Source organism: Hyla sarda, chromosome 2 (assembly GCF_029499605.1).
Source record: "Hyla sarda isolate aHylSar1 chromosome 2, aHylSar1.hap1, whole genome shotgun sequence".
Lineage (NCBI taxonomy): Eukaryota > Metazoa > Chordata > Amphibia > Anura > Hylidae > Hyla > Hyla sarda.
This window is the reverse complement of record NC_079190.1, coordinates 82,719,459-82,738,157: the sequence shown is the minus strand read 5'-3', so window position 1 is coordinate 82,738,157 and position 18,699 is coordinate 82,719,459. Positions and strand designations below refer to the sequence as shown.

At 45.1% G+C, this 18,699-nt stretch overlaps 1 protein-coding gene across 30 annotated transcripts in view; it reads right to left on the bottom strand.

Annotated features, from left to right (window-relative positions):
* Window positions 1-18,699, bottom strand: part of SMARCC2 (SWI/SNF related, matrix associated, actin dependent regulator of chromatin subfamily c member 2) — a 101,364-nt gene that overhangs the window by 36,486 nt on the left and 46,179 nt on the right. For 16 of the 30 annotated variants that reach the window (XM_056562271.1, XM_056562278.1, XM_056562270.1 and 13 more), the window contains exons 14-23: window positions 16,450-16,580; window positions 16,267-16,338; window positions 16,052-16,165; window positions 15,794-15,947; window positions 14,874-14,990; window positions 6,404-6,466; window positions 6,058-6,316; window positions 5,817-5,978; window positions 4,047-4,094; window positions 3,051-3,098 (exon numbers count right to left, since the gene is read on the bottom strand). In XM_056562271.1, coding sequence (XP_056418246.1) covers window positions 3,051-3,098; window positions 4,047-4,094; window positions 5,817-5,978; window positions 6,058-6,316; window positions 6,404-6,466; window positions 14,874-14,990; window positions 15,794-15,947; window positions 16,052-16,165; window positions 16,267-16,338; window positions 16,450-16,580 — 1,168 coding nt within the window. The remainder of the gene's footprint in view (window positions 1-3,050; window positions 3,099-4,046; window positions 4,095-5,816; window positions 5,979-6,057; window positions 6,317-6,403; window positions 6,467-14,873; window positions 14,991-15,793; window positions 15,948-16,051; window positions 16,166-16,266; window positions 16,339-16,449; window positions 16,581-18,699) is intronic. The other 14 variants (XM_056562276.1, XM_056562299.1, XM_056562283.1 and 11 more) reach the window with 3 other exon arrangements.

The window sequence follows — 18,699 nt, the reverse complement described above, 5'->3', positions numbered from 1 at the left end:
CCATGGTGGATAACTACTCTAAATGGGTTGTTGTTGTACCCGTTAAAGACCTCACAGCCAAGACAACAGCCCAGATGTTCTATTCCAATTGGGTGAAAACCCTTTTGGTGTCTGGAGTCTGTCCTGATGGACGATGGAACGGCCTTCGAGGCCCAACTCTTTCAAGAGCTGCGTCAATTCCATGCCTGCAAGAAACTCCAGACTACTGCTTACCACCCCCAGGGGAACGGGCTCTGTGAGCAAATCAATCAAGTCTTTATCCACATGTTGCGAGCAGCCTCTGTGTCAAGACAAGAATAATGGCCCCGACTGCTGCCCGAACTATTGGAGATCTATAATAACACAGTCCATTGTTTTACGGGATACACCCCTTTCTACTTGATGATGGGGCGACATGGGCAGCTGCCTGAAGACAGAACATTTGGGCTTCAAGCCCCTTTCAACAACTCTCCGCAAGCCTCCCTGGAGTGGGTCTCTGACCACCAGAGAAGAATCCAAGAGGCCAAAGAAATTGTCAGCAAGAAGATGGGCGAGGCTCAGCAGAGACAACAGGAGGATTATAACAGTCATGCCTCTGCCAAACCACTTCAATTGGGCAATAAAGTCTGGCTGCAGAAGTTACCAAGGACCAGCAACTTAGACTCTATCTGGGAGACAGAACCGTACATGGTGACGGCCATACCTATCCGGGCTCTGATGTATACAAAGTACAAAAGCTTGGGTATGAGCCGCAAGTTGTTCACTGAAATCGAATCAAGTTGTGTCTGAAAGAAGATCTACCAGTGCTCCCAGCACCACCTCCTCCAGCTGTCAGATCTGCGAGAAAGTACATCCCAGGCGAGGGAATCCACCCATCCATGGACTTCCCCATGTTTTCTCCAACCCAGCCTGCGATCTTCTGTGTCTCACCAGCACCGGGGCTGGTTCAGCCTACTCTAGTCTCTGCACCAGTCCCAGTATTGTCACTATTGGCTCCGGTCTATACACCAGTCTCTAGAGAACCAACTCTATCTCCAGCCTCTCCAGCAAAGATGCCAACGACTCTGGGCCCTACCAGTCCTGAATTAATACCAGCTCCTGAGTTTGCTGAGGACGAACCAGCTGTGGCCTCGGAAGTTCCAAGAGCTCAAGAAGACACAATAGATCCAGATTCCCCTGAGGTGGTGTTGCATAGATCCCAAAGGTCTACTCAAGGACAGCTGCACACTTGATATAGGGCGTAAAAACAGTATCATACATAGTCCAACTAATTTAGTCAGTCTATATAATGTAATGTCTAGTCAGGACTGTATCTAACATGTCCATTACCAGTCCATATTGTCGAAATGTTTATATGCATCTAACATTTTTCCTGTCCCGGGGAACAGGGTGCTCTCCTGGCCAGAGAGTTCCTCTGCAACTTAAGAGTGACAGAAATGCTGTATATATAGAGGTAACAATGGTGTGTTGTATAAAATATGTATAGGGTTCTGGGAAGAAATGTTTTAGTACCGAAGGGCCCCAGTAGCTAAGGCATTGGGTAAATGGCCTCCGGCAGCCCAATCCTCTATTTATGTGTTTCACTGTCTAGAGTATAATGAATCCCATGTGTCTACCAATTTATTTCCCAAAGGAGCATGTATGGACATTTGTGTGCTACATGGACTCATCCTCTGTTGTTATTAACTATCCAGACCTGTGGAGAACATTTTATACCAATATGCCCCAGGAACTGTCACTAGGCCTCAGTGGCCACTGTTAGTTGTCTGCCCTCCAGAACTGGGCGCCAAGGATGGCTGTATTTAAGAGGGGGAGTTTGTGGTGGCTCAGTACGGGAGGTGTGACCCCGTACCCTTGCTGCCCTGTCAGGCAGCCTCCCTACAGTGTCCCCTGGGACCCCTTGCATCTGTCACCCCAGGAGGTACCAGTGACCAGGTGATCCCAGGGGTGACCTATGGGCTCCCTGCTAGTCTCCCCCATATAAGCCCTGGGCGGAGCTAGCTCTCTCTCTCTCTTTCCTTACAAGTCTTTGCTGAAGTCAAGTCGAGTCCTAGAGAGTGTCCAGAGTCATAGGAGGCCTCAAGTCCAGTCTGCAGCTACAAGCAGTTATAAGTAAGCAACAGTCTCAGTATTGTCAGTCATCAGTCAAGTCAGCCACAGTCACCATTTGTCAAGTCAACATGGCCTGCATTAAATTGACCCCATCTACTAAAAGTCCCAGTAAGCCCTTAAGGTCTCTGAGTCACTGGTCACCTCCGTGGGTCCTGGCTGAACTGTATAGACTTTACCATCTGTCTACCCTCAGTAAAGCTACCGTCATCTGTAACTTAGCATCAGAGTCATTATTGCCCCCGTGCCTAGCCCAGGATCTAACGATATACCTTCGGGTGGTATCGAGGATAAACCTTGCCCTGGTATCACAAATACAATGGGTTAATGCCATCTGCCCCAAGGGTAATTCCATCTGCCCTTTGCATCACACCCTCTACCACACAGCTGTTTAGGATACATTTCTCTTGTTGTTAATATGATATTTTCTTCTTAACTGCACTGGAGGCGGGGTGCTGCTTTATGTGCAATACTTTCTCCTGCCTGCTCCAGCGATCACCCTGCCCCCTTCTACTGATAACTCTGCCCCTTCAGAGAGGTGCAGAGGAAGAGGTGATGAATATAGGTTTATCAACCAGAGTGGCTGTGGGGATGGGTTGTACATTTAGCAGTTGCCTGCCTCCATTGCACATAAGAAGAAATTACCATATTAGCAACCAGACGAACATCACTGAAACGGCAGTACAGATTTATGCCCAGTAAGAAGCATTAGAAACAGGACCACCCACACTATCTACTTGTATAATAAGGTTAGTGTGGGTGACCCTGCATTCAGTTATCCTTAAAGGGCCAACATTTACAAATTGTGTAATTTCCCAGCCAGTATTTAAATGGCCTTTATTTTCACAACAAGTATCCATAATTAAGATCATATGTCAGTGATCGTAACATGTAGGTCTAGTTCACATTGTAGTGTTGCCACTTACACGCACTGCCTGATTGAAATAAAGTTTGAATTTTACCTTCAACCTCTGGAGTTTGGAGTTTACTTGAGTGTCTGTATCCAGTACCTGCATTTTGATAAAGAACCTGGGTGTTAATGGTGAGTGCTGTTGTCATATCAGTTCTGTTTTACCTGTTGTATGTACAATCTGTTGGATGAAGATGTATTGGATTGCTTCTAAATGGTTTATATTTAGCACTAAAATGTAGAGAATGTACTGTTGTAATGCCAGCTATATAATTGTTAATATAAATATTCTGTCTGGATGCTCTCCTCGATATTATTTATACTTTTACATGTATATGTAATATGAAATTGTGACGTTCACGTTTGCCAATTAGCAACATGTATATGTTTAACATGTGTACACATTATTTGTGGGTCCTTAAAAAAGTACCTGTCACCAAACTAAACTTTGAATATATTGTTCCTTATGTAATTATAAAAGACACTTTGCTCTTTACTTGCTGTTAAAATTCTCAACCTTTACATGTTTTTAATGTGATTGAAAAAATTGCCACTAGGTGACTCTGTTTTGTTCCCTGCAAGTCAAAAAGCTAGTTTTGTCTCCTCCCGACCTGGCAGGAGACCAAACTCAGGAAGTGCATGCGGGGCATGGCGAGGCATAGCTCTCGCAGGTTTCACATCCCACCTGCTGGGGAACGCCCACTTTCTCCTGCCGGGAGTTCACACAATGTGAGCAAAGGGAGAGGTATGATACAGAGCTTTTTAAAGCTCAGAAAACATTAAGGGCAGAAGGGGTGTTAGGAGTAGTTAGGGAATCTAATCTGAGCTAGTTTAGAAAATATGGTTTGATGACAGGTACTCTTTAAGGGGCGGGACTTACAAATTTTGTCCTATGCCCACCAGTATTTACACAGCCTTTGTTTTCACAACTAGTAGCCATTGGTAAGATCACATCTCAGTAATTGAAACATGTTGGTCTAGTTCCCTTTGTGGTGTTGCAGCTTTGTCTATGTGCATAAGTACGATTGGAATAAAGTTTGGATTTTACCTTCAACCTCTGGAGTTTGGAGTTTACTTGAGTGTCTGTATCCTGTACCTGCATTTTGATAAAGAACTTAGGTGTTAATGGAGAGTGCTATGGACACTATATTTTTTTTATTTACACACCCATACGAGGGCTTGTTATTTGTGGGACCAATTGTACTCTCCAACAAAAAAACGTGGTCTCAAATGGCTGGAGGTGCTCAACCCCAAATGCAGTTGTGCATTTATACTGGGGGAGCAGATCCTGCCCTTGTAGTCCATTGCTAGGGGCGATCCCCAGCATAAAAATGCATACAATGGAGGATTCCTGCAGCGGACTACAAGTGCCACAATAGAATCCTACACCAGATAAACGGTGTGCGGGCTCTGGTGTGTCCTTCATATAAGGATACACTGGCGAATGTCTCAATTTTAACATCAGTGTTGAGGGATAGCCAATGTCATTGTATACATCTACCACAGTAGTGCACCTAAATTTCTGTATTGTACCAATTGTACTCTGTAAAGGCTTCCTTTATTTTTCCATAACATATGCTCTGAAACAAATTAATTTGTGTAAAAAAGCAACTTTGCTAGTTTAAGGGACGGGGGCGCCTTTTTTTCCCCCACTGTTCACCGTGCAGGAAAACTGACATTCTATCTCGAATTTTTAGGTCACTACTATAAACTATGTATAGTTTCCAGAATGTTTTATTACTTTAATAAAAATAGTGAAACTTTTTTTGTAATTTTTTGACCCCAATAACTTTTATTTTTCCATATACCGAGCTGTTTGAGGGCTCGTGTTTTCCTCATCTGTAGTTTTTATCAGTACCATTTAGGTTATTAATCTGACTTTTTGACCACTTTTTATTACATTTCTGGGATGTGATAAAAGAGACAATTCTGGTGATTTTTTCTTTTTACATTTACGTCATTAACCATTGTTTTTTGTTATTGTCATATTTAACCCCTTAACGACAATGGACGTAAATGTACAAGATCCTGATGCGCTGGTACTTCGAGCACCAGAATGTACATCCACGTCCTGTACATGACCCGAGCAGTGCTTACACTTTATTAGTCCCCATAGGGGAATTATATGAGCCATTATATAGCTTATACAGGTCAACCCAGTACCTATGTACTGCATTGATCCATGAAATCTGTGATCTATTGGTGGAGCCTGTCTGTAACAGGCTCTATCAATAGGAGCACATTGGCAGCCACAAAGACCCAGGTAAGCCCTCCGGCTGCCAGAACAACAGATTTCCTGGCCCCAATAGCGCCACGGCCAGGAGATCTGACCCACTGCACATTGACATCTTTCACATGCATTTAAATGTTGCTGTCAACTTCAACAATGCATTTAAAGTGTTAATAGCAGCCTGTGGTGATTACTGCACGTTGGCTATTAGTGGTAGCACCCAGTTACTGAAGTCAGGTGGGAGTCACCTGGAATGGAGCAGGCTTAAGGGCACCATGATGGATTAGAACAGTCATGGGTAACCAAGGGGTCAAAGAAAAATAATATTTACTCCCTAATGGTCTAATCTATTAGGAGGCCTGCAAGGGATTGAGCAAACCTTTTCATTTCTTTCAATTACTGGTGGATTGGTACACTTGTAAGGGATTTTCCAGAACCTATGAGGAAGGAATACTAGGACTATTATCCATCGCCTTTTATATTAGGAGGGGTCCACATATATTTTTGCACAGAGGACCTCTGCTTTCAGTGTTGACTGCTTATGTTAAAAGAACAGGAAGCTTTTTCAGTAAAAACAGCATATCTCACCCATCCGTTCATTTTCTTCACCCGTCGTGCCAGCTATACCACTGCTTTCAAGTCCATAACTGGGGTCAGCTTTACCCGTCATTTTGGCAGCATCTTCCACTTTGCGAACATGAGCTTCCACCAGTGCTGTAGGAACTTCTTCCTTCATCTTGGAGAACTCATCTTATGGTAATTATAGGAAACCTTAGCAACTTAGCCATATGTTTAATTAATCTAAATGACCTCATCAGAAAGATCTTACCAAGAGCTGATTTAGCAGCAGCAGATGCCACCCGGGGATCCACCACAGATGCTAGGAAAGCTACTGTGCTCATCACTGGGTTACCAGATTGGCTAAATGGTATAGGTTGATAGGCCAGGGGTCCAAGTGAAGATTCAGAGTCTTCCAAATAAGGATCCTCAATGGGCAGCCGCAGGAAGTGTAAGATACATTCATCTTGAGTACGGCTGCCAACATGTTCCGACACCTTGTTCCAGTCATCCTTGTACATTTCTAGAGCCTGAAAATAATATAATGTGAAGTTCAGACCTCCATGATACAATAAAAACATACTGCTTTTTACCTTGACTTTACTGCCATAAATTACCTCTAGAAGCAACAAAGTCTCTTGTTCTGTCCACTCCCTTGTAGCACTTGCGGCAGATTTACTCTGAGGACAAAAAGAAAAACTATTTAATATGAAAGCACAGCACGACTAACAAAATTCTCAAACTCGAGCGAGGCAACAAAGTAAAAAGACTTTGTATACACGTGCTAACAGAGCCACTAGTCCTAAAGTACAGTGTTTTCTGCGCTTATAGTGTAATGATTTGTATATGCTGCTCCAGGGAGGAGTTACAGTCATGGCCGTAAATGTTGGCACCCCTAAAATTTTTCAAGAAAATTAAGTATTTCTCAAAGAAAAGGATTGCAGTAACACATGTTTTGCTATACACATGTTTATTCCCATGGTGTGTATTGGAACTAAACCAAAAAAGGAGGAAAAAAAAGCAAATTGGACATAATGTCACACCAAACTCCAAAAATGGTCTGGACAAAATTATTGGCACCTTTTCAAAATTGTGGAAAAATAATATTGCTTCAAGCATGTGATGCTCCTTTAAACTCACCTGGGGCAAGTAACAGGTGTGAGCAATATAAAAATCACACCTGAAAGCAGATAAAAAGGAGAGAAGTTCACTTTGCATTGGGTGCCTGTGTGTGCCACACTAAGCATGGACAACAGAAAGAGGAGATGAGAACTGTCTGAGGACTTGAGAACCAAAATTGTGGAAAAATATCAACAATCTCAAGGTTACAAGTCCATCTCCAGAGATCTAGATTTGCCTTTGTCCACAGTGCGCAACATTATCAAGAAGTTTGCAAACCATGGCACTGTAGCTAATCTCCCTGGGCGTGGATGGAAGAGAAAAATTGATGAAAGGTGTCAACGCAGGATAGTCCGGATGGTGGATAAGCAGCCCCAAACAAGTTCCAAAGATATTTAAGCTGTCCTGCAGGCTCAGGGAGCATCAGTGTTAACGCAAACTAGCCATAGACTTTTAAGTTAAATGAAACGCTATGGCAGGAGACCCAGGAGGACCCCACTGCTGACATAGAGACATAAAAAAGCAAGACTACATTTTGCCAAAATGAGCTTGAGAAAGCCAAAATCCTTCTGGGAAAACGTCTTGTGGACAGATGAGACCAAGATAGAGCTTTTTGGTAAAGCACATCATTGTACTTTTTACCGAAAACGTAATGAGGACTACAAAGAAAAGAACACACTACCTACAGTGAAATATGGTGGAGGTACAATGATGTTTTGGGGTTGTTTTGCTGCCTCTGGCACTGGGTGCTTTGAATGTGTGCAAGGCACCATGAAATCTGAGGATTACCAATGGATTTTGGGTCGCACTGTACAGCCCAGTGTCAGAAAGCTGGGTTTGTGTCCGGGATCTTGGGTCTTCCAGCACGACAATGACCCCAAACATACGTCAAAAAGCACCCAGAAATGGATGGCAACAAAGTGCTGGAGAGTTCTGAAGTGGCCAGCAATGAGTCCAGATCCAAATCCCATTGAACACCTGTGGAGAGATCTTAAAATTGCTGTTGGGAAAAGGCGCCCTTCCAATAAGAGCGACCAGGAGCCGTTTGCAAAGGAAGAGTGGTCCAACATGGCTGAGAGGTGTAAGAAGCTTATTGATGGTTATAGGAAGCGACTGATTTCAGTTATTTTTTTCAAAGGGTGTGCAACCAAATATTAAGTAAAGGGTGCCAATAATTTTGTCTAGCCCATTTTTGGAGTTTGGTGTGACATTATGTCCAATTTGCTTTTTTTCCTCCCTTTTTTGGTTTAGTTCCAATACACACAAAGAGAAATAAACACATGTATAGCAAAACATGTGTTACTGCAATCCTTTTCTGTGAGAAATACTGATTCTTGAAAAATTTCAGGGGTGCCAACATTTACGGCTATGACTGTATATATAACTAATAAAAATGATGACGACAACAATAATTCTAATGAAAAATTGGGCAGGGATTGGACTAAAGTCTGCATTTGGCTTTTTGAAAGCAAAAGGTAACAATAATGCTACGTTATCAATATTCCATGACATTCAATAACGTGATAAAAGGAGATTTTTTGTACTCACCGTAAAATCTCTTTCTCGTAGCCTTCATTGGGGGACACCTATACTGATGGGTATATGCTCTTGCCCCTAGGAGGCGCTGACACTAGGAAAAAAATGTCGGCTCCTCCCTGGCAAGATATACCCGCCCACTGGAAGTGAGGTAATCAGTTTTGTCACAAAACAGGAGGAGAAGCCAACAAAGAAACATGTCCGAAGGACCCTAGAAAGGAATCCCGGATAAAAAAAACAAGAACCGGGAAAGAGGATCCGGAGCAAAAAGGAAGAAATGGGTGGGTGCGGTGTCCCCCAATGAAGGCTACGAGAAAGAGATTTTACGGTGAGTACAAAAAAAATCTCCTTTTCTCGGTCGCTCTTCATTGGGGGACACCTATACTGATGGGACGTAGCAAAGCAGTCCCCTAAGGTGGGAAAAACAACCACCAGAGAAAGGGAATCAGTCCAGAGACCGAACCTATTCGACTGCAAGGCCAGCGGAAAAGATCCCAGACAGAAACAACCGAGGCCAACAAACTGAGTTCCCGGAAGAAACCCCTGTCCATGGAAATGTACTAGGACGCCAAAGGAAGAGACCGTCCTATGTAGAGACTCTAAACCTACGGTCCACCTAGGGAGACAAGAAAAAGTCGTCTAGGAAGCCAGATGGGCTGGAAGCATCCCGGGAGGAGCTAGGAAATCAACTCCAAGGAACACAGTACCAGACAGAGGGCTAGCCCGGCTGGGAAACAAAAATGGAAAGGGACACAACAAGAGAACCCCATCCAGAGTCAACCGATTCAAGAGAACATGGCGGAAAAAATGCCAGGGAGAGCAGTGTACGCCTGAGCAAAAGGCGAGCACAGGAGGTGGAGACCAGAAAACCACCGGAAAAAAGAAGAAAGATGGAAACCGTTTGCAAGAGCGGGTATCTGGTGCATGCGCAGTGTTTTAAAATACTTTGAATATGCGCCACTGAGTGAAAATGTGCATGCGCAGTGCAATGAAGGATGATACGACACTTAGATGTTTATGCATTGTTGGTGACTGATGTGCGCAGGCGCGTGTGTGAGACATCTCGCGAGATTGGGGCAGAATCAATGGTCAACCAATAAGGAGATTCATTTTGAGTATCACGTGAGCTGGACTTTGTTCCCACATCTCGCGGCATTTGACATGGCCATAGGAATGGTACTGGAAGTAATACAGGGCGCATGTACACACCAAGACCGCCATGGATATGTGTGTGAGGGGGAGATCACCTGACAGATATTATTGTAATTAAGTTGTATATATATTTATGTGGTGTGGGGACCATTATAGTACAATACCCCTGAGGAAGTTGCTTGGCGACAGAACGCGTGGGGTTCCAGTGTGACCCCGTTCATCGCATATTCTAACCATTTCCACCAGCTTGGTTTTCCATCCTTATCTTTTGCCTAAGTATCCTATTTATTGCATTAATATATTGTATTATTGTTTATTTTCATTCTCCACAGTGGATAATTTTCAAGATATGGGCATAGGGATATACTAACAATATTGTTACATCTATACTGGTCAGAAGGTATATAGTGCATTATTTAGAACGGGGTCCCTTTCCTGTGGGAGGGGGTTCATGGCCCCTCTCCAGGGTTATGCTATGCTCCTAGTGAACAGTTTTTAATGATTTTAAATGTCACCTACATGTTATAAGTGTTATTTTGTACTTTTGCAATAAAGATGTGTTGTTATTATAGGTTTGGATAATTACATGTGCAATAAAATACCCGATTTGTATTTATAATATTATAGTGGTGTGCACTTTCTTCAGTGTTAGTCTATCTTTGTAGTAAGTGTAGTTTCTTTCACTGTAAGTAGCACCCGTTTCAGTATCATTGTGGTAGAGCCCCTTATTTTGCATTAAATTGACTTGGAAAGATGGAAACCGACTCTAGAGAGGCCCGGTGCAAAAAAATTGATGACCTGAACAGCTGCTGACCAAAAACCACCAGCCCAGGGGCCTGTCGCGAGCACCTGGGTGGTGAAATAAGCTTGACTAACGTGATTCGGAGTCCGGAACGCCCTCCATCTTGGGAGTACATGGACCCCGAAGGAGGAGATGGAAGTAATAACGGGCAAAAAAGGAGCGGAACGCCCAGAAAAGGGGAATCCCGGAGCACCAGAGCGACCGACATGGGAACTGAAGGTTCCCGGGTCACCTGGAAGACGTACACGTAAGAATAAACAGCCAAAAGGAGCATCCCGGAGCACCAGAGTGGCTGACATGTGAATCGGAGGTTCCCAAGTCGCCTGGAAGGTGGACACCTGTAGAGTAAGGCTGGGTTCACACCACGTTTTGTTAAATACGGTTCCCGTATACGGCTGGGAGGAGGGGGGCGGGGCTTAATCGCGGCGCCCGCACTCAGCCGTATTCGGGAACCGTATTTAATGTATGTCTATGAGCCGACCGGAGTGAACCGCAGCCTCAGGTCGGCTTCGTTTTCGGCCGTATGCGGTTTCCCGACCATAGGCAAAAACGCGGTCGACCATTTTTTGCCTGCGGTCGGGACACCGCATACGGCCAAAAAGGAAGCCGACCGGAGGCTGCGGTTCACTCCGGTCGGCTCATAGACATATATTAAATACGGTTACAGAACACTCAGGGTCACACCTTCAAACCCACCCACATAAAATGGGGTATCGGAGTGTGGCCAAACTAACAGGCGACCTGGCAGTGTAGGAGACCCAGTAGACGAAAGTCTGGCTTATTGGCATCAGTCCCAAGGACCTCCTGGGACCCTCATCCAGATTCCATACACCAGCAGTGAGGTACGGGAAACCTAACCATGCCCCCAGCAGCCCTGAGAGGGGAAAATGACAATTGGCAGAAACCATGCAGACAACAGTCTGGATGAATAAGTACACCTTCAGGCACTGGTGAAAAGGGGACAGTCAGATCACTGTGCCCCTCTGTCGCATGTGGGAGGGAGGGGAGGCCTAGAAGGCATGGATAGTATCACCGCCCCCCTGGAAGATCGGGGAAGGCTGAGAAGCCGTGGATCACCGCGTATAGGGGGTCCATAGGAAACACTGGGTCACTTCTTCGTACACCTCGCACAGCAGTGGGGTACCGGAACTCCAGCCGCAGATGCATCAGCCGAGTGATGAGTGAAAGGCGGGGGAGGGAACCACGCAGACCATTGTCTGACTTACTGGTATGGGTCCATAGAATACAACGGGTCACACCTTCGGACACCTCGCACAGCAGTGGGGTACCGGAACTCCAGCCGCGGACCCGGCAGCTGTGAGTTGAGTGACAGGCGAGACTACTGTCTGGCATATTGATATCTGGTCCAATCCCTGCCCACGCAGGTACACTTCCATGGAGACCTTGCACTGCACGTGGGGATCCAGATCACTAGCCGCGGATGCGGCAGCCTGTGGTGGGGGGAATCATATTGTATGGCATGCCAAGAACACCACCTTGATGGGTGTCCGGCGGACCTGACAGAGGAGGAACCTCACAAGCGACCTTAGCGTCCGCCAGGAATGCAAAAACCCTTGCAAGTGAACCACCAGTGTCTTGCCTCGGTAGGGAGGGATTGGAAGTCGGCCGTGGATACGATGGACATGTATGATACTCAGTGGCAGGGAAGAAAAGTCACTGAATATATCCCCGGTAGTTACCAAGGGATCGTGAAATCTCTGAAAAACCCACCACGGTGGTACGCATACGCTTCCTGACAGTGAGAACCCTGCAGAGAATAAGTATAGAGGCATACTCCAACTGAGTCAATATAATTTGTTAATAGTAGGTCATCCACAGGGTGACAGAAGCAAATAAAGCGGCCCTAGAAAGGCACCCTGCAGATATTAAACTGATAAAAACAGACATGACAGGGCAAGGCTATAATAGCACTTGGTTGCCACAAGGGGGAGTTCACAAGAAGCAATGTAAAACAAGGGCACAATACAATTATTGGCCACAAATGCCACCAAATGGTCTGAGTGACAAGTTTTTTTTTTAATTGCAGGAAGGAAGCGTGGGGAGCAAGGCACCCTGCGCTGATACTGCCCGTGTGGTCCCCTAAGTGAGATGGGCTAGGACGCCCACAGAATGTCCCTGACGTAGGGATACTTAAAATAAGCACATTCCTTGGAGCGGCGACCGCTCGGAACAGCATGCTAGAGAAGCGCCTGCCAAGCCGCCGCACGGCTCTGAGCCAGGGGACAAGAGCGGGCTTGCTGGAAGAGCACCCGCTGGCTGCTGCATCCGAGGATAACTGAGCCGCTCTGCCTACCTTACGCCACCGAACCCCCCCCCCCCGCCCGCAGCGGCTGGACCCCGCTGGAAGAAGCACACGGCTGCGGGTAAGAACCGCGCAGTGCGCAAACCTGGAGAGGAGGCAGCCTGACCGTCCAGTTCACTCGCTGGTTCAGGGGGAGAAGAAGGGCGGAGCTACATGCCGCCATAACCCCCTGAACTCTCTCCGGCTGAACACCCATGATACGCACACCTGCCGAGTCCACACAGAAGACCCGGGCACAGAGGTGATGCAGAACGCCGAGAATCAGGTGGCTGCCAGAAAATAAAAACTTAACCCCTTAAGGACCAATCGTTTTTCTGTTTTTGCACTTTCGTTTTTTCCTCCTTACCTTTTAAAAATCATAACCCTTTCAAATTTTGCACCTAAAAAACCATATGAGGGCTATTTTTTTTGCACCACCAATTCTACTTTGTAATGACATCAGTCATTTTACCTAAAAAATCTACTGCGAAACAGGAAAAAGAATATCATTGTACGACAAAATTGAAGAAAAAAATGCCATTTTGTAAATTTTGGGGGCTTCCGTTTCTACGCATTACATTTTTCCGTAAAAATTACACTTTATCTTTATTTTGTTGGTCCATACAATTAAAATGATACCCTACTTATATAGGTTTGATTTTGTCATACTTCTGGAAAAAATCATAACTACATACACGAAAATGAATACATTTAAAATTGTCCTCTTCTGACCCCTGTAACTTTTTTATTTTTTCGCGTATGGGGCTCATATTTTGCGCTGTGATCTGAAGTTTTTATCGGTATCATTTTTGTTTTGATCGGACTTTTTGATAGCTTTTAATACATTTTTTTAATGGTATAAAAAGTAGGCAAAAATACGCTATTTTGGACTTTGGAATTTTGCGCATACACAATTGACCGTGCGGTTTAATTAACAAAATATTTTTATAGTTCGGACATGCGGCGATACCACATGTGTTTATTTTTATTATGTTTATATATTTTTAATATGGAATTTGGGAAAAGGGGGCGATTTAAACTTTTAATAAGGAAGGGGGATAATGTGTGTGTTTTTAAACTTTTCTTTTTCTTTACACTTTTAGTCCCCTTATGGAACTTTTAGGAGGAATCATTTGATTCCTCATACAGATCAATGTGGTTCCAAAAAACAACATTGATCTGTGTGCTTTGCGCTCGATTGATAAAGCCTGGTTAAAAGCCACCCGTGGCGATCGCCGCATGTCGGCTCCCAGCAACAGGAATCAGCTGTGAGCCGGCCGGTATGGAGTCGGGAGCCCGCGCCGTACCCCATTAATGGCACATGGGCGAGTATACACGTCCATGGTCGTTAACAGGTTAAAGAGGAAAACACTTGAGTAGTTCCCTCATAACCCCCCCTCACACCATTGCCGCTGAAGCCCCTAGATGCAGCAGAAGCTGCATGAATAAAATAGCGAGGGATAACCCCTTATCTTCCGGACCTCATAAACAGCACCTCCAGAAGCAGGGGATACTACTACTGCTCATTTGTCGGGGGGTATTGAATGGAGGCATACCTCAGTTGTCCTCACCTACTCACCCCTTGATGTCTCCAGCCAGCATTAGGCCACGCTGCATCATGCCAGCCAGTCATTGCGGGGCGAGCAGGGGCAGTGGGGGACCAGGACCCAGGGTACAACCTCCAGGCGCTGGCCGTTGGCGATAAGGGGTTGATGGTCCATACTTTTATGCCCCATGCCCCTTTGTCGCATATGGGGGGGGGGGGGGAACAGGTAGCGCCATGCTCCTGAACCCCCACCTGAAAAAAGGAAACAAAGAGGAGATAAAAACCTGAACAGCCCTTACTAGAAAATAACAAAAAAAAGACCAGGTCTGGGTAGCTCCCAGACCCGTGCCTTTCCTCCTACTGACACTAGCTAAAACTAAATTACCTCACTTCCAGTGGGTGGGTATATCCTGCCAGGGAGGAGCCGACTTTTTTTTCCTAGTGTCAGCGCCTCCTAGTGGCAAGAGCATATAACTATCAGTATAGGTGTCCCCCAATGAAGAGCGACCGAGAAATATAAACAACAACACACAGAGATAAGAATATTTAGGGCATACATCTGCAAAGTCTTTTTTTTTTTTCACTTCTTTAACTAAAACAGATTTGTCTGGTAGAACCATCACTACATACCTTGGAAGTTGTGTTCTTCTTGCTGTACATATCGGTTCTAAGCCCAAAATTTTGTAGGTCAGTTGGTTTTTCTTTATTTTTGTCAGGGAAATTTAACATCTGTTGTGAGGCAGTGGTCTGGAGCAGAGAAAATAAGCAACAAAGTTGTAAAAGGGTGTTAAATTTAATAATGCCGATACTGCAAAAAAACACCTTGAAATATTAAAATAATAAAGTTTTCAAGAAATTGTGATTGATGACCCATTGTCAGTCTAGGCCATTAATAATAAGTAGGGTACACTTGGCACCATCATCAATTAGCTGTTCAGCAGAGTCACTGTGCCTGGATGTACAAAGTAGACGGATCCTTAAATACTCAGCTATGTTCTTTGAAGTGGCCATGCAGGGTAACATTAGCTTAGTTGTCATTGAAGTGAATGTGAGCTAAGGTGCAGTCACCCAACAGGGCCACTACACAATTATTGGAGCCACGTGCTTCAAGCTCCATATACTGTGTACATAAGGGTGCAGCAGCTTTGTTTAACAGCTTATACTTGTGCTCAGTGTTGGCACCCCACCAGATACTGATGTCCCAGAAAACCCCTGAAGGCATAGCAGGGTAAGCCGCTCTATAAGACTTTTTTCACACCTGCACATTTGCTTCCATTATTTTTTATGGAAGCCACATTGCTATACTGGATTAGTCATACTCCTCTGATTTGTAATGGGGTCAGACAGGTTGCACTGAAGAGTCTATCATTTTGATAGGAAAAATGTTGCTGCAAATATGAGTCTGTTATGCAGCCTTTGATGCAAGTGTGAACAGAGCCAGATACACAACTGTTAGTTTTTCCTCTAGAGGCAATACAATAAATAATGAAATATGACATTTTCAACAAATATTTCCAAAGAGATACATATAACTGATTACCACACATTACCTGTGGGGTTTTAGGTTGCAGTGGTACCAGCCCTGATGGTGTGTCAGCTAATACATGGAAATGTGAAGTAGGTGGTGGTCCCATGGGTGTGGGGCGACTCTCAGCATCAACCTGATAATTGATAAGACCCCATTGTTCCAGAAAGGCATGAACCCTGTAACAATCATAAAAATCTGTTTAGTTACCCACATACTAAACTACCAAGAGCCAGTAGATTGCAATTTCAGTCTTTCAGCTACAATTCCCCATCACTCGCACCTCATTATAGCACAGACATCCCCTGCCAGGTTTCGCCGGCATGCTGTTGACGTGAGGTATTCCTGAGGATTGAGCCGATAGGTGTCAATCATGAAGTTTCGATATGCTAAATATCTAGTAAACAGAAAATACAATGTTTGAATGGTTACATCTAAGCCTGTTACATGTGAAAAATATAAAAAATTAAGCACTGGAGACTTGAGGATAGCACTCACATCTCCGGTGTTTTAGACTTGTTCTTGCCGTTGAAAAACTCAGGTAGTGCTCTACGCTCGATTGCATGCACACTGCAGAAAAAGTTTCACAAGAAAACATAGATAAAATACAAGTTAAAACACCAGTGAGGGCATTCTAATGCATGGTTAAAATGACATTGAGAAATTCTAAGCATTTTTTACCTATTATAATCAAACCATGCAGCATAGCTGGGGATGATAATGTGGTGTGTTTGTTCAGTTACATTGTCCTCATGAAGGTCAGAGGTCTTCACTTGTTCACTTTTGATTCCTGTAGAGTTCTCCTCTTCCTCCTAGGAAGAAATAAAAAAAGAAGTATTTTGTATTTACTTCATATTGATTTTTTTCCTGAGCATAGGAATAAAAAAACAAAACCTTGAACTTGCACTGCCCACAGTATTGCTGTGGATTCTATTCAGATTTAAAAGAGTATACTCATCTCCTTAGTCATGACTTGTGTAGAGCATAGCAGCATAAACATGTTTGCAACTGGCTTCATTTAGAAAACTTTCCTGTTCTGTAGATATATTTTCCTATCTCTCCTTTTTGTTGTTTGCTATTGCCCCCTTCATCCTTATTGCGAATTTCACCTCCCTCCATTGCGCCCATTCTTCTCTGTCCCCGCTTGGTTTACACTGTGTAACTTCCTGCCAGGTGCATACAGGGAACTAAATTTCCCAGCAATCCTTCAGTCCTCCCCATGACCGCTAAGAATCCTCCAACTGTCCCAAAACCGAATCCACAGCAATACTGCTGGCAGTGCATGTTAAAAAGGAGATTTTTGTTTACTTACCGTAAAATCTCCTTCTCAAAGGATCCATTGGGGGACACAGACCGTGGGGGTATGCTGCTGTCTCTAGGAGTGGTGACACTATGGTAATAAAAAAAGTCGGCTCCTCCCAGCAGGATATACCCGCCTTCAGGCTCTGAGCTAATCAGTTTAAGTTCCAGAGCAATAGGAGGAGACAACAGCTCAAAGAAAAACCCAAAACTGTCCGAGAACCAGAAGAAAAAAACATAACTGAACACACCCTCGGACAGAGAACCAAAGGAAAATCCCAAAAAGGGCAGGAGCTGTGTCCCCCAATGGATCCTTCGAGAAAGAGATTTTACGGTAAGTAAACAAAAATCTCCTTTTCTCTATCGGCTCCATTGGGGGACACAGACCGTGGGACAAACCAAAGCCGTCCCTTGGGTGGGCAGAAAAGCAGTCAGGCAGACGGCCGATCCACTGCCACCTGCAACACTTTACGACCCAGACTAGCATCAGCCGATGTGAAAGTATGAAGTCGGTAAAACCTTGAGAAAGTGTGCAAAGACGACCAGGTAGCCGCCTTGCAAATCTGCGAGGCCGAGGTTCTATTCTGGAGAGCCCAGGATGCCCCAACAGAACGGGAAGAATGAGCCACAACCCTAAAAAGGAGGAATCTTCCCCTTACAGCGATAGGCTTCCGAAATGGCGGCCCGAATCCACCGAGAAATGGTGGCCTTGGAAGCAGGTTGTCCCTTGCGACGACCTTCCGTAAAGACGAAAAAGGAATCACACTGACGAAATGAAGAAGTGATGGAGAGATAAAACCGAACAGCTCGAACTACATCCAGCTTGTGTAGTAAGCGCTCCTTAGGATGAGAAGGAGCAGGACAAAAAGGACAGGAGGACAATGTCCTCATTGAGATGAAAGGCCGAGACCACCTTAGGCAAAAAGGAAGGATCTGGCCGGAAAACAACCTTGTCCTGGTGGATCACCAGAAACGAAGAACGACAGGAGAGAGCTGCCAATTCAGACACCCTCCTGATGGAGGTGATAGCAATAAGAAACGCCACTTTCCAAGAAAGGAGGCGGAGAGACACCTCTCTAATGGGCTCAAAGGGTGCACCCTGGAGGGCATTCAGAACCAAATTCAAGTCCCAAGGGGGAGAGGGTGACTGATAAGGAGGGGCAGCATGCGCCACTCCTTGAAGGAAGGTCCGGACATGAGAATTAGAAGCCAGGGGCCACTGGAAAAGAACAGCAAGGGCCGAAACCTGACCTTTAAGTGAACTGAGAGACAACCTCAGTTCAAACTTCGACTGGAGAGAAGACGGGGAACGGAGAAGGTTACCGGGGAGAAGTCCTGAACTTCACACCAATGAAAATAAGACCGCCAAGTACAGTGGTAAATTCTTGCGGAGGAGGGCTTACGAGCCTTGAGCATGGTGTGAATGACTTTGGAAGAGAACCCGCGGGCCCTCAAAACCGTGGACTCAACCGCCACGCCGTCAAATGCAGCGACTGTAAATTGGGGTGGCAAAGAGGACCCTGAGAGAGCAGGTCCGGGCGGAGCGGAAGGCACAGTGGAGCGTCGTCCAGGAGCCTGACTACTTCGGCGTACCACGACCTTCGGGGCCAATCTGGAGCTACCAAAATGGCA